Source organism: Dunckerocampus dactyliophorus, chromosome 12 (genome assembly GCF_027744805.1).
Source record: "Dunckerocampus dactyliophorus isolate RoL2022-P2 chromosome 12, RoL_Ddac_1.1, whole genome shotgun sequence".
Classification (NCBI taxonomy): domain Eukaryota; kingdom Metazoa; phylum Chordata; class Actinopteri; order Syngnathiformes; family Syngnathidae; genus Dunckerocampus; species Dunckerocampus dactyliophorus.
The window spans coordinates 30,043,648-30,056,001 of record NC_072830.1 but is presented as its reverse complement, the minus strand read 5'-3'; the positions used below and the strand labels follow the sequence as shown (position 1 = coordinate 30,056,001).

The following is a 12,354-nucleotide window of genomic DNA, read 5'->3' as shown; positions in this document are numbered from 1 at the left end:
GGCTGTGTGATATGAAAAAAGGAACCATAAAATCACCTGACTTTGGCTTTGTGAGGAGAAAACGTCTCACCTCTGAAGCTTCCACAGGATGAGACCTTCTTTAAGGATTCTCTGGATGGGAGATTCACTGGTGGAGCTTCCGGGTACGTGATAGAGCACCCGGCCAACCCGGTGTCTTCCACTGCTTAGATAGGCTGGTCACCTCGTTTGATGAATTCAATTATTGTTTGGGTTATTAGCTTGGCCTTCTGACTGTCACACACATACGCGCTATCGTTAGCCACGTGGCTGCCATTTGATTGATGAAACTCACCATACGCCGTCAAATGTTTCAAGACTCAAGAGTTTTATTGTCATAAGCACAGTACAACAGGCAGTTCTACTATGCAATGAAATTCTTATTCTGTTCATTCTCCCAAAAAAAGAAAGAAAACACAAGAAAGAATAAGAACATAAGAAACATAAAGTGCTATGAGTGTGTGCTTGTGTTGCGTGCGGCGTGTGCGAGTGCTTCGTTGAGGAGCCTGATGGCCTGTGGGTAAAAGCTGTTTGCCAGCCTTGTGGTCCTGGACTTCAAACTCCTGTAGCGTCTGCCTGACGGTAGGAGTGTGAATAATGAGTGTTGTGGATGTGTGCTGTCCTTGATGAGGTTGTGTGTTCTTCGTAGGACTCTAGTTTTATAAATGTCTTGCAGTGAGGGGAGGGCTGCCCCAACAATGTTCTGTGAGGTCTTGATCACCCGCTGGAGTGCCTTCCTATCACGTGTTGTACAGTTACCGTACCAAACAGTGATGGAGGCGGTAAGGACACTTTCCATAGTGCATCTGTAGAAGCAACTCAGGATTGTGGTGGACATGCCAAATTTCCTCAGTCTTCTCAGGAAGTACAGTCTCCTTTGGGACTTCTTCATAATTTGTTGGGTGTTGTGAGACCAGGTGAGGTCCTCGCTGATGTGTGTGCCAAGGAACTTGAAGGTTTTCACCCTCTCCACCTCAGTCTCATCAATAAACAGGGGTCTATGCGGCTCCTTTTCCCTTGTTCTTGGGTCGATGATCATCTCTTTAGTCTTATCTGTATTGAGAAGGAGATTGTTATCACGACACCAAGCTATGAGGTCCGCCACCTCTCTTCTGTATGATGTTTCAACACCACCAGTGATCAGTCCGATGACTGTAGTGTCATCCGCAAATTTAATGATACTGGTGTTGTTCTGGGAGGCCACGCAATCGTAGGTGAAGAGCGTGTAGAGGAGCGGACTCAGCACACACCCCTGTGGGGTCCCAGTGCTCACAATTCTTGAGCTGGATGTGCGATTGTGGACTCTGACTGACTGGGGCCTGCCTGTTAGAAAGTTAAACACCCAGTTACAGAGGGAGGGTGACAGGCCAAGTGTGAGGAGCTTATCTGTGAGTTTGTGGGGGCTGACTGTGTTAAAAGCAGAGCTATAGTCTATAAATAGCATTCTGACATATGTGTCCTGGCCCTGTAGGTGAGAAAGGGCTGTGTGGATGGCAGTGTTGACTGCATCATCCGTGGACCGGTTCTGGCGATATGCAAACTGTAGAGGGTCCACAGTGGCCGGGATGCTCTTTTTGATGTGGGTCATGACTATTCTTTCAAAGCACTTCATAACAATAGGAGTGAGTGCTATAGGGCGATAGTCATTCAAGCAGGTCACGTTGCTCTTCTTGGGTACGGGCACTATGTTCTTCAGATGCCGTGTTAAAGCTCTTTAACATGCTACCCCCACAAGGTAGTTTTCATGGCAGGTTTTGGCAGTTAAGCTTAAAACGGCAGCCATGATTGTTCTTATTTTGAAGGAAAGTGGGAGGAAGACGCTGCCAAAGATGTTAGTTAGGTCAAGACACTACACAGCACGAAAGGATCGCTGCGGTCTGCAATAGTGCCAGCCGCTGGTGATCGCCGTTTGGTATTGTAATTATGGGCATATGCCGATCACATGATTTTTCACGGAAATCGGCAGATCGATCGGAGCATCCCAGTATTTTCGCATCATTTCACATTATTTAATTCATAGCTTATTGTTAGAACCTTATAACAAATCAAGCACACATTCATGGTTTTATATAGATATATATATGTGTAGGTTGTTATTAATACTTTCAAATAAATTCCCTTTTTAAGCCACTGATATGAGCTTATCATTGTTATTTATATTCCCTCTCGCAGGTACAGAAAACGACGAGTTGGTCAAGTTGAAGATACCCGTCCTGGGTCAAAGCATACCCAGCCAGAACCCCGAAACAGATCTTATTCTGGAGGGAGAGGACGACTCATCCGGCTTGTTGCAGGAGAAGGAGGCGGACAACCTGGGCGGTAAGTCAGCATGTTGGAAAGTGATTGCTTGGTGGAACAACATGCCACACGGATAGCAACGTAAACGACTGGTGGATGCCTGGTGGGATACATTGTGGTCATCTATGTCCATGTATTCCCCGTCTTGCAATTGCTTGCAATAGCATCACATTAGCATCACTTTCAACATCACGTTAGAAAGCATCAACATTTGTAACATTCATATTTCACGATGGGCCGCACGGTGGTCTAGTGGTTAGCATGTTGGCCACACAGTCTGGAGATGGGAAGACCTGGGTTGGATTCTCCCTTGGGCATTTCTGTGTGGAGTTTGCATGTTCTCCCCGTGTGTGTGTGGGTGTTTTCTGGGTACTCCGGTTTCCTCCCACATTCCAAAAACATGCATGTTAGCTTCATTGGAGCCTCTAAATAGTCCATAGGTATGAATGTGAGTGTTTGTCTATATGTTCCCTGCCATTGGCTGGACACCAGTCCAGGGTGTACCCCGCCTGTCGCTCGAAGTCAGCTGGGATAGGCTCCAGCATGCCCCCGCGACCCTAATGAGGAGAAGCGGTATAGAAAATGGATGGATGGATGTTTCACGATTAGGAGATGAGCAGGTTTTGTTTGAGAATAACACACCAAAAAGCCCAACAGGCGTACAGTATCCCACATGGACATTGTTATTACAGTAGCTTTTTTTCTTTTTTTACATTTTTGCTTGCATTAACTTTGATGAATAGCTAATTTTGTGTGGTTTCATTTTGTCAAGTATGATGTGTGTAATTCACAGCACTGTGATATGCTGTAATTTAAATATAGAACACAAATACAAAGCACCGCAGCCTTGTTTCTTTATTATTATCTTTATTACCTAAAATATACTACAGGTCTTCTTTCAAATTCACCCAATAATGACCAGCACTGCATGCATTCATATTGTCCGCATGATAATATCACTCACATTCATTACCTCTCGTGACAGATGACTTTCCAAAGCCTTAACTAGGCTTGAGTACACTATATGACAGAACCAAGCATCCCATAATATGTGGGTGTGTGTGCGCGTGCACTATCAGTCCTCTGTGGGTGGCTTTACGAGAAACCGCCACGACGAGTTAGCCAGAGTTTAGCTTTAAGTGTCGATCAAAAAAACAGTTGGACTGTGTCGCCGACTGGAAAGCCAAACTCCACTAAAAACCTCATGTGAGACATTAGTGGTTTCTTGTGGTGACTCCCGAGTGAGACGCTTTGTAGCGGAATAGACTTTATTTTATTTTCTTTTTTTTGGTCCTACTCAAAATCACTTCATGTGTCCCGATGACGCGCACAAGAGGGAGAAACAATGTCTCCATCTATGAGGTTTCTTCTCTTTTGGGCTGTTTCATGATGTCAGCCAACACACCAATTATTCAGCTGATTAGCTCTGCCTGGATTCAAATCAGTCTTAGTCCTCTCAAAGAAGACAATCTTGTTTTTGAGTAATTAGACTTCGGGATGCTTTGAAAGGCAATCATTGTGTCATGAGATTAACTGTGCAAAGTATGACATACCCTTAATTGTTGTTTTGCGCTGACAAAAGCAGGTACTCCCAAGGACTAACCAGGGTTCCAGATGTCCCGACTTGATACCATTTTGTGGAACCTTAGAGGATTCATCGCGAAAAGTTACCAAAATAAACACTCATGTTAGGGATGTCCTGATCCGATCTTCAGGCTGTATTTTGAAGATGGGACCGTGTTGGATTCCTCCACAAGATCGAGTCACGTTGGTAACTGTGGGCCACACTCCAACACGGTAGGTGCAGTAATGTGCCTCAAAGCTGGTTGCCACTCGACTTCCACCACCCGCAAGAAGAAGAAAACGCAACACCACCATGCAGACATGCCCGCGGTGCCCGGACTGCTGTGTCATGGTGCGGGGAGCTCGCACGGGAAGCAGTGGTGGAGCTACGGGGTGGCCAGTGGTGGTCGTGGCCACCCCTGGTCACTCTCCGGCCACCCCGCTGCCATCTAGACATTTCAGGTATCAACTTATTGCCACCCCCATCTGAGTAATGGTCTCACCTTGGCCACTCCAGTGAAACATTTCTTGCACCGCCACCGCTCACACAGGAAGTGCTGCTCTAACCGCTGGTTGTTTATGCTAGGGACCGTCATTAAATTACTATTGAGCTGAAGAGAGTTTGCTAAAAATGTCATGTAGTCTAAATCACACCACAAATTGACCTATAAACGTGTCGGATGATTAGTATTTTGCACACCCATTTTTTCCAATTGTATCCTTTATTGAATGGACTTTTTTATTGGATCTTTTATTGGATTCGGGATCCAACTCTCAGAGGTTTCTTTCTGTGGAATGAAAAAAGTTATTTTTAATGCTTTGAAGAGCTATTTTCGTAAATATATTCAATTCCACAAAGTCATGTTTCAAACAAAATCGTATTATTAAAAAAAAAAATGATCTGGATCGGATCGGCAAGACTATAAAAGAAAATTGGATCGGATCGGAAGCCAAAAAATGTGGATCGGGACATCCCTACACTCATGCTAACGTTTGCTTATACCCTGTTGTTGTTATACTCCACAGTCTCCACATGGCTGCAGAGCTTCATTTTATGGCCCTCAGTCTCCTCTTGGATAAAATTTCTCCTCTTTGACTGTTCAAACACCAAATTAAAAAAAATAAATAAATAAAAATGTTTTTGCCGTTTTGGGACAGTAGTGAAGCAGCAGTAGCAATGGAACACAGTGAGGAGCGTTGAAATGGAAAAAAGGCTTTGTAGGTCCATCAGTGGTGACCTAAGACCTCACAAACGTTCTCCTAGACCAGGGGGTCCAAAGTTTGTCTTTCACATAGTAAAGCATCAAATTTGCAAGGGGCCATTTGGATATGTTCAATGTTGGAAAGCACACCTTGGACACTCCTGTTCCGAGTGAATGAGGGAAAATCCGTCATGAACGTAATGAAACGTAGACACACACTAAAAGCCAAAAACATTCAGCATTTTATTGGAATTTTACACCATGTTTTTCTTGAAATGTTTCCATCATGTTTATTATCTTTGTTTTGTCTTTTGAACCTGCATGCTCATCCTGCGCTTGCTTGGCTCCTAAATCTCTTCATCCCAGGCATGAACAGGCCTCATGAGAGATCCTGGACTTGATCCTTGTCAGCAAGCCAAGCTCCGCCCCCTGCCAAGGGAGGGGCCGAAGCCTGAGACAGCTGTAAGCCCTGCCTTGCCCTCCACCATGCTGGAAGCGCTGGCATTATAGATGTTACCCTCTGTGCTCGCTCTGCAGAGGAGGCTGCACGTTATGCGTTCAAATCAAAAGCAGCTCAGCGTTAATGCATCTCGTCCTCATATTCACACAAATACTGTAATGCACACTCACTTCATGTCACACAACATTGTTTATGTCCTACAACAGGGGTGTCCAAAGCCCAGCCTGGGGGACGTTTGTTTTTTATTCTAATAATAAACGCATCAGAAGATGATAAAGGAGCCACTCAGAGAAGAAGAAATGCGAGGTTCCAACTAATACTAATATCTGCTGGTGGTCTGTTATTGAAATATTTGGAACTGCTTAGCTTCGCTTGCTTTGGATGGTTCATAAAGAAAAACATCACCACCCCCGCACCCTTCTTTCTTTTGTAAATAAAATGCAACCCTTAGTGGCAAAAAAAAAATGGGGCTTTGAGTGTTTTCATCTGCGTTTTGCAGAAGCAGATTTCACAAAGATTTCAGGAAAGACAAAATATAAACCTGCCTTTTTTTTTAAATGAAATTACAAAATAAATCATTTTTTAGGTCTTGTTTTTTCTTTTCTAAATAACCAATGGATGTGCGCTGAGAAAGTTACAATTTCAAATGCACTCAAATGACGGGTGTGTCGACCCAAAAGGCAGCATAACGTGTTTACTCAGTAGGACGCTTCATTAGGTACACCTGCACATGGCCGAGCTCCAGCGGAAGACTAGCCAAATCTCAACGATGATAATTTGGTTAGATTCAACAGGCTTGTTTATTATTAGTGTTCATAGGTTGCGGTGGTGTATACCGTGCGACGTCACACTGAGAGCTGTTTCTCATATTTTGCACGTCTTGTGTAGTGAAATACAGCCACCAAAATATGAGAAATGGCTCTTGGTGGGATATTGCAAACTCCAGCAACAATAACAAACCGAGCCTTATTTTAGCAGTATTTGCAATGCAGCTCTAGTATTCGCTCTGTGAGAAAGTGCAAATGTATTACATGAAATATTTTCTTGCTGTTCGATAACATTCTGTGCATTTTTATACGCAGGATAAAGTGCAGCTGATAATCCCCACCGCACTCCAGCCAGAATGTCTCGTTCAGCAAATTGCCCCCCTGGACAAATATTTGCAATGATAATCCGAAGAGTGCCCGGGAATTTAACCCACATACGCTTCCCCATCCTGTGTTAACTTGCCCTTAATTTCATTATTCTTGTGTAAACATTTTAATGCCATATCGCCTAATTATGAAGGGATCTCTGGGGGGATTATGCGGCCTAATCCTCTAACTCTGCATGAGCAATGGCTGCACCGCTTCAGGCTTGTGCATGCGTGTGCGTGCGTGTGTGTGTGTGTGTGTCTTTTGGTCATCACAAAAGAACATTAACCTTTTAACGTGCACATTAAATGAATGATATCATAAAATATAATTTTCTTCCCATCAATGGGATTACAATAGGATTACTTCCAGGTGAAATACTGTAATCCGGTGTGTGTTTTTATGTGCGAGTGCAAATATTCACTCCAGCGTGACAACAGATAGCATCAGCAAGTAGCACCCAGCAAATTCTGGTTTAGTGCAAGAGGGGCGACGAGGAGGTGGATGTTTTGTATTGGTTTGTATTGGGGGGGGGGTGCAGCGCCATCATTGGATCAGAGAGCCCAAATTCACTGGTGTTCCTCTAACACCATCAGACATAATTGGCCCTGCGACACAAATGAAGACGGATGGCACGTTAAAGTAGCTCCTCTTGAGTGTAGGGGATCGATAAATGTCCTGATTCCACGGATGAGCCATGGTGTCCCTGCATGGTCCAGGATGAACAATAAAGACGCCATAAGATCACCTAAACGGCCTCTTAACATGAACTTGAAGGTGTCACTTGTGTGGATTGCAAGCCGCAATTTTTGCATCACATTTTAAATGCTCCTTTTTGGGGGGGATGATGCACATTTTTGTAAAAGAATGAATTTTGTTTGTTTTTTAAAATAGTGAATTATCTTTTTTCTGCAACGGTGCATCTAATGCTGACACGTGGGAACATAACGTTTTGCATACAAATGTGTGTTTTAATTAATAATGAAAATCCTGCAAATTTAAAGCGTGTAATGCCTTTTTTAATGACTGCATTCATTTTAAAATGTTGTTATTTTTTTCTCTAAAATTACGGTTATATGATGTGATTCCCTCCCCAGGCCCGGTGGTTCTGAGCAGCCCGGCGCAGCTCGTCGCGCCAGGCCTGGTGGCCCGGGGGACCCTGTCCATCACTACCAGCGAAATCTACTTCGAGGTGGACGAGGACGACCCAGCCTTTAAACGGCTCGGCCCAAAGGTAAGCATGATTGCAGCACTTCTGGTTCGGGATTCTCGAGCCGTTCTGGCCAAATAAGCGTTTGGTTGGCTAAAAAAAATCAGCAATTCCAGCTGGTAAATTCGTGCAAATGCGTTGGTCTTATTTCATGACGGGGGCATTGGTGAAGTCCATGCAAGATAAATAACACATTTTGCTGTTAATTATCTTTTCATTGCAAGTTGCTAAAACGTTTTCTTTTTTCCATGATCAATTTAAATGAGTTTTTCTTGAACGTCTAACTTTTGACAAACACGTTTAATAAAAGCCAACAAATATATAACAAGTCCTTTTATTAGCTCTTTAAATTAAGTGAAGGACAAGTTAAAAAAAAGAAACAGATCACACATGTTATAATCCAGTGTATTTCAAGTGCATTTCTTTTTCAATTTGAACGTAATATATATTTACTATATTTATATATGTTGTCATTTTAAAAAAATCAGGTAGGCCTAAAAATCATGGCAGAGGAAATATATATAATATTAAAAAAAACAGCCAATAAAAAGTACTTTAAATAAAAATTCAAGTAAATTGATGGAATGTTTTTTACACTCAAAATGTAAACGAATAGAAGGACAGACTAGCACGGATGCAAATATAAATTAATGCTGTGTTTCTATAGCAGATCAAGAAAAGAAGCTTTAAACACGTGTCACAGAACAACAGTCACAATCTCAGACCACTGGAAGCACAACCTATCAACACATTTACAGTCTTAAATGTACATCTCGGTGTGTGTGTGTGTGTGTGCGTGTGTGTGTTTTGTTCAAGTCTTCTGAAGGGACTTTTAATGTTATTCATATTAAAACAATTTTGGAAAATTAGAATTGGGCCAAAAGTAGCTTTTTTAAGAGCTCGTGAAATTTGCCAATGTGTCCCAAGAAGGAAGATTTTAAAGTGAAAATGTCATTAAAGACGTTACGGAGAGCCGAGCGCGCCGCTGCCCCGCGATACGCTTCATGGAGTGTCACCTTCTGGTGTTACCTCAGAGTTTCTCCAAGCTTTTGGGGTTGGTCAGTATCTCTCTCGCCAATCGCCACGTCTGTTTGGCGGCATTCTCCAGAGCCGAGTGCGGTTTTCCCTGGAAGAGGTCTAAGTTGGGGAGGAAGTAGTGAGGACACCTCCTGCACTGCAAACAGGAGATGAGCTGCAATAGAATCCCGTTCAGGCGGTCCCCCAAGCAGTTCTCGTCCCAGTCGGACTCCCTGGGGTGCTTCTCGCACTCGTAGGAGACCAGAGTCTTCATGTGGTAGTTGTTGAGGGGCTGGCCCGGCAGCTCCAGGTGGCGGTCCCGCAGAGCCTTCAGCACCGACAGGCACTTCTTCCTGCAGCCGCCCAGCAGCAGCCGGTTCTCGGCCTCGGCGAACTGCAGCACCCAGGCGTCGCTCTCGGCCGAGCTCTGCTTGCCGTTGAGCGAGTAGCACTCTTTGGATAAAAGGTTGAAGCCCTCCGCTTTGACTTCTGCAACCCGGTTGGGCCCCGGCCACGGGATGTGCGGCAGCGGCCAGTGCGCGGCGCTCCTCGGCCAGATGCCGGTGCACTTGAAGGCGGGAGTGATCTGCACCACGTAGCGGTCCCTGATGCGGAGCTTCACCTCGCTGGTGTCCGCCACCATCTTGACCACGTCCCGGTAGCTGCACTTGTCCACCGCCTGGGCCACCAGCGTCTGGAAACGGGAGCGAATCTTGCGCGCCGAGAGGTAGCCGGAGGCGGTGATGAACTCCACCCAGAGCGACATGCTCCTTTTGCGGCCGTCGCTCAGCTTGAGCACGGCGCAGCCCGGCAGCGAGCCGTCATCCACGAAGTTGAACACTCCCATCTGGTTGAGGTAGAGCACCACCTCGAACTCGGTGGGCGAGATGACCTCCAGCCCCTCGAAGCGGTTATCCATCTCGCTGAGGGAGCTGATGAAGCGCGGCTCCTGAACCTCCACCTCCTTCAGCACGTCCGACACCACTTTGCACACCTCCCGGATGGTCTTGGAGATGGCCGCCTTGCGCGACTGGCATTTCTCGTTGTAGTATTTGTTGAGGTGGTACACCAGCTTGGCCTGCGCGGCTATCATGTTGGGGCAGAGATCCGGGTTGTACACCGGAGTCTCGCAGTACGCCGACGGATCCAACGCGGCAGTTTGTACGGGAGCCAATTTTAGAGAAGAAAAGGAAGCTATTTAAAAAGAAAAAATAGAATGTCTATTTATAAGACGGCTATGAAAAGATGTGCACGGAGCGCACTCACTCTTAAGCTCTCACGTGCGTGCAAGTGAGCATTATTATGATTGTTATGATTATAAGAGGAAGAAAAGTCCTCAATAGAAAATCTCTCTGCTTGCTGCTGTCATGTGCACGTAGAAAAAGTGTGCATGCTTTGCGCAGAGTGGAATGTGCTCACACGGTCTGGGTGTTTGCTGTCTTTACAACACACACGCGCGCGCGCGCGCGCACGTACGCACACACTGGCTTATTATAAAGGAGGAGTTGTCAGCCGGCTGGCCAATGGCTGCACGATGCGTCACTGCATGCAGCCCACTTCATCAGCAAACTACTGCCGTGTGTGTCCTGTACACAAGTCCCAAATATGCTGTGGTAGTATAGAACGAGCACAGGAAATATAGGCTATACCCACGCACGTGGAAGGAAACAAAAAACACTTTTCTCTACATTTTTACGATGCCTTCTTTTCCCCTTCTGGATTGCATTGCTTTTTGGGTCGTTTAGAGAACTAAACCTTAATTTACCACCCGTATTATTTTTATGTTGTTCGTATTTTTAGATTGGACCTGATTCTGCACGACAGTTTAGACTTATTTGCATTTCTTCTCTTTTTAAGGGAAATCAATTTTGATGATGTGCAAAAAAAAAAAAATCCGTTTTAGAAACTGCATTTTTCTTTGTTAATTACACAGCAAGCATGTCTTCATTAAGGATGTTTTTGCTCATGTAGAAAGTTTACAACGTCTCACATTCTGACAGAAGAGACACGTGTTGAAATGTGTTTTTTAAATAAATTATTTGATGTGAATGAAGAAAATAAACCTATTTTTTGGTTTATTTGTAAAGTAGATTTTTAGCAACTTGAAAATGATTACACACATTTTGTGTATTATTCTTATTGTGTTTAATTATATGTGATATTTTAAACTCTTTTTTTATCGAAATGCTAGAAGAAATGATGTTTGAAATCCATCTGTACTAAAGATGACGTACAACAAGAATTGAACCTAAGAAGATTAGGATTATCATGTGAAATATACATTATATACTATTAAGTAAACCCATGTAAAGTAATGATGCTGCTAATAATCTGCTTTTGAGTGTTTCATAATGACACGCTTTAAACTGTGATTTAGTTTGGAGGATCAACTTATACTTCAACTTGTCTTGTTCCCGTCCATGAGCTTCACGCGTCAGCTGAAGGAGACAGAAGTATTTTGGTTGTCTCTGCTGTCACAACTAGCCTCCTATAGTCTGGATGAGCAGGAGGACCTTCCAAATATGCCCCCCAGTGGCTGTGAGCAGCATAGAAAATAACATCATAGCAATGAACATGACATTGCTGCGTTTGTTGTTGTTGTTGTTGTGTGCGCTTGCAGAAAAATCCCCACATTTCAGAACAGGAATTCCTGTAACTGGACAGATAAAAGTAATTCTTCAACCCCCCCGGCTATGTCATTTGCTGTATTGAAAGCTGTGGAGCAATGGTGACGCTGTGAAGTGGGATTATAGTGGCATGGTGAGGATAATAAAGCATTTCTAGGGGCACATAGTAGCATGAGCTGGATTGTTTCTGGGCATTCACGCTATAATCCCAAACAAGGTTCTTGTAACTTTTTCTCTTTTATTGACATATTTTCAGCTTTCCCTCCCGCTGTGGCCCAGCTGCTGCTTTTATTAGAACCAGACATGTCCGACATTCCCAGCTATCACGCCGGATACTTTTCACAATCCACCTCTTCCAATTTTGAGATTGAGACGATCACCTCGTAATCTGAAGCGATTGCTTGTAAACACGTCGCAGTGACGTGGAGCATCTCCGTCGTTTTGGACGGTGCAAGCTTGCAAACATTGCGAGCATTGTTGGTGCTTCAGTGGCGGAGGCCCTCCACTGCTGTGATATATGGGCCTGTGATTCCAGCACACAGACCCCCTCCCGCCCCCTGTCACTCCTGACCCGGCAAGATGCATGCGTGATTTGTGTAAATCAATACAATGTCCCGCACTACCCCGCCACCGCCATTTTAGCAGAGCATGTGACCCTGTTTTGAAGGCCCCTTTTCTTTCCGCAGCATGAACGGACACGTCTTGGCCTCTTTTGCTTGGTTTTTCCATTTTTCTTTTCCTTTATGAAGACCCTTTGTCCTGTTAACACGGCCGGGCACAGCAAGGTCAATGGTACTTGACTGGCATTCCCCCTCTGACAACAACA

General features: G+C 44.5%; 2 protein-coding genes across 10 annotated transcripts in view; one reads left to right on the top strand and one right to left on the bottom strand.

Annotated features, from left to right (window-relative positions):
- The window catches only part of LOC129191056 (neurobeachin-like), a 249,397-nt gene that overhangs the window by 145,907 nt on the left and 91,136 nt on the right, over positions 1–12,354 (top strand). For all 9 annotated transcript variants that reach the window (XR_008573133.1, XM_054794030.1, XM_054794029.1 and 6 more), the window contains 2 exons: positions 2,191–2,337; positions 7,772–7,908. Coding sequence is in view for 8 of the 9 variants with exons in the window: in XM_054794030.1 (XP_054650005.1) it covers positions 2,191–2,337; positions 7,772–7,908 (284 nt within the window). In the remaining variant the exon portion in view is untranslated. The remainder of the gene's footprint in view (positions 1–2,190; positions 2,338–7,771; positions 7,909–12,354) is intronic.
- Positions 8,220–10,301, bottom strand: mab21l1 (mab-21-like 1). Its single transcript, XM_054794039.1, has one exon. It carries the CDS (start codon positions 9,992–9,994, stop codon positions 8,915–8,917), a length of 1,080 nt encoding a protein of 359 aa, XP_054650014.1. The 5' UTR covers positions 9,995–10,301; the 3' UTR covers positions 8,220–8,914.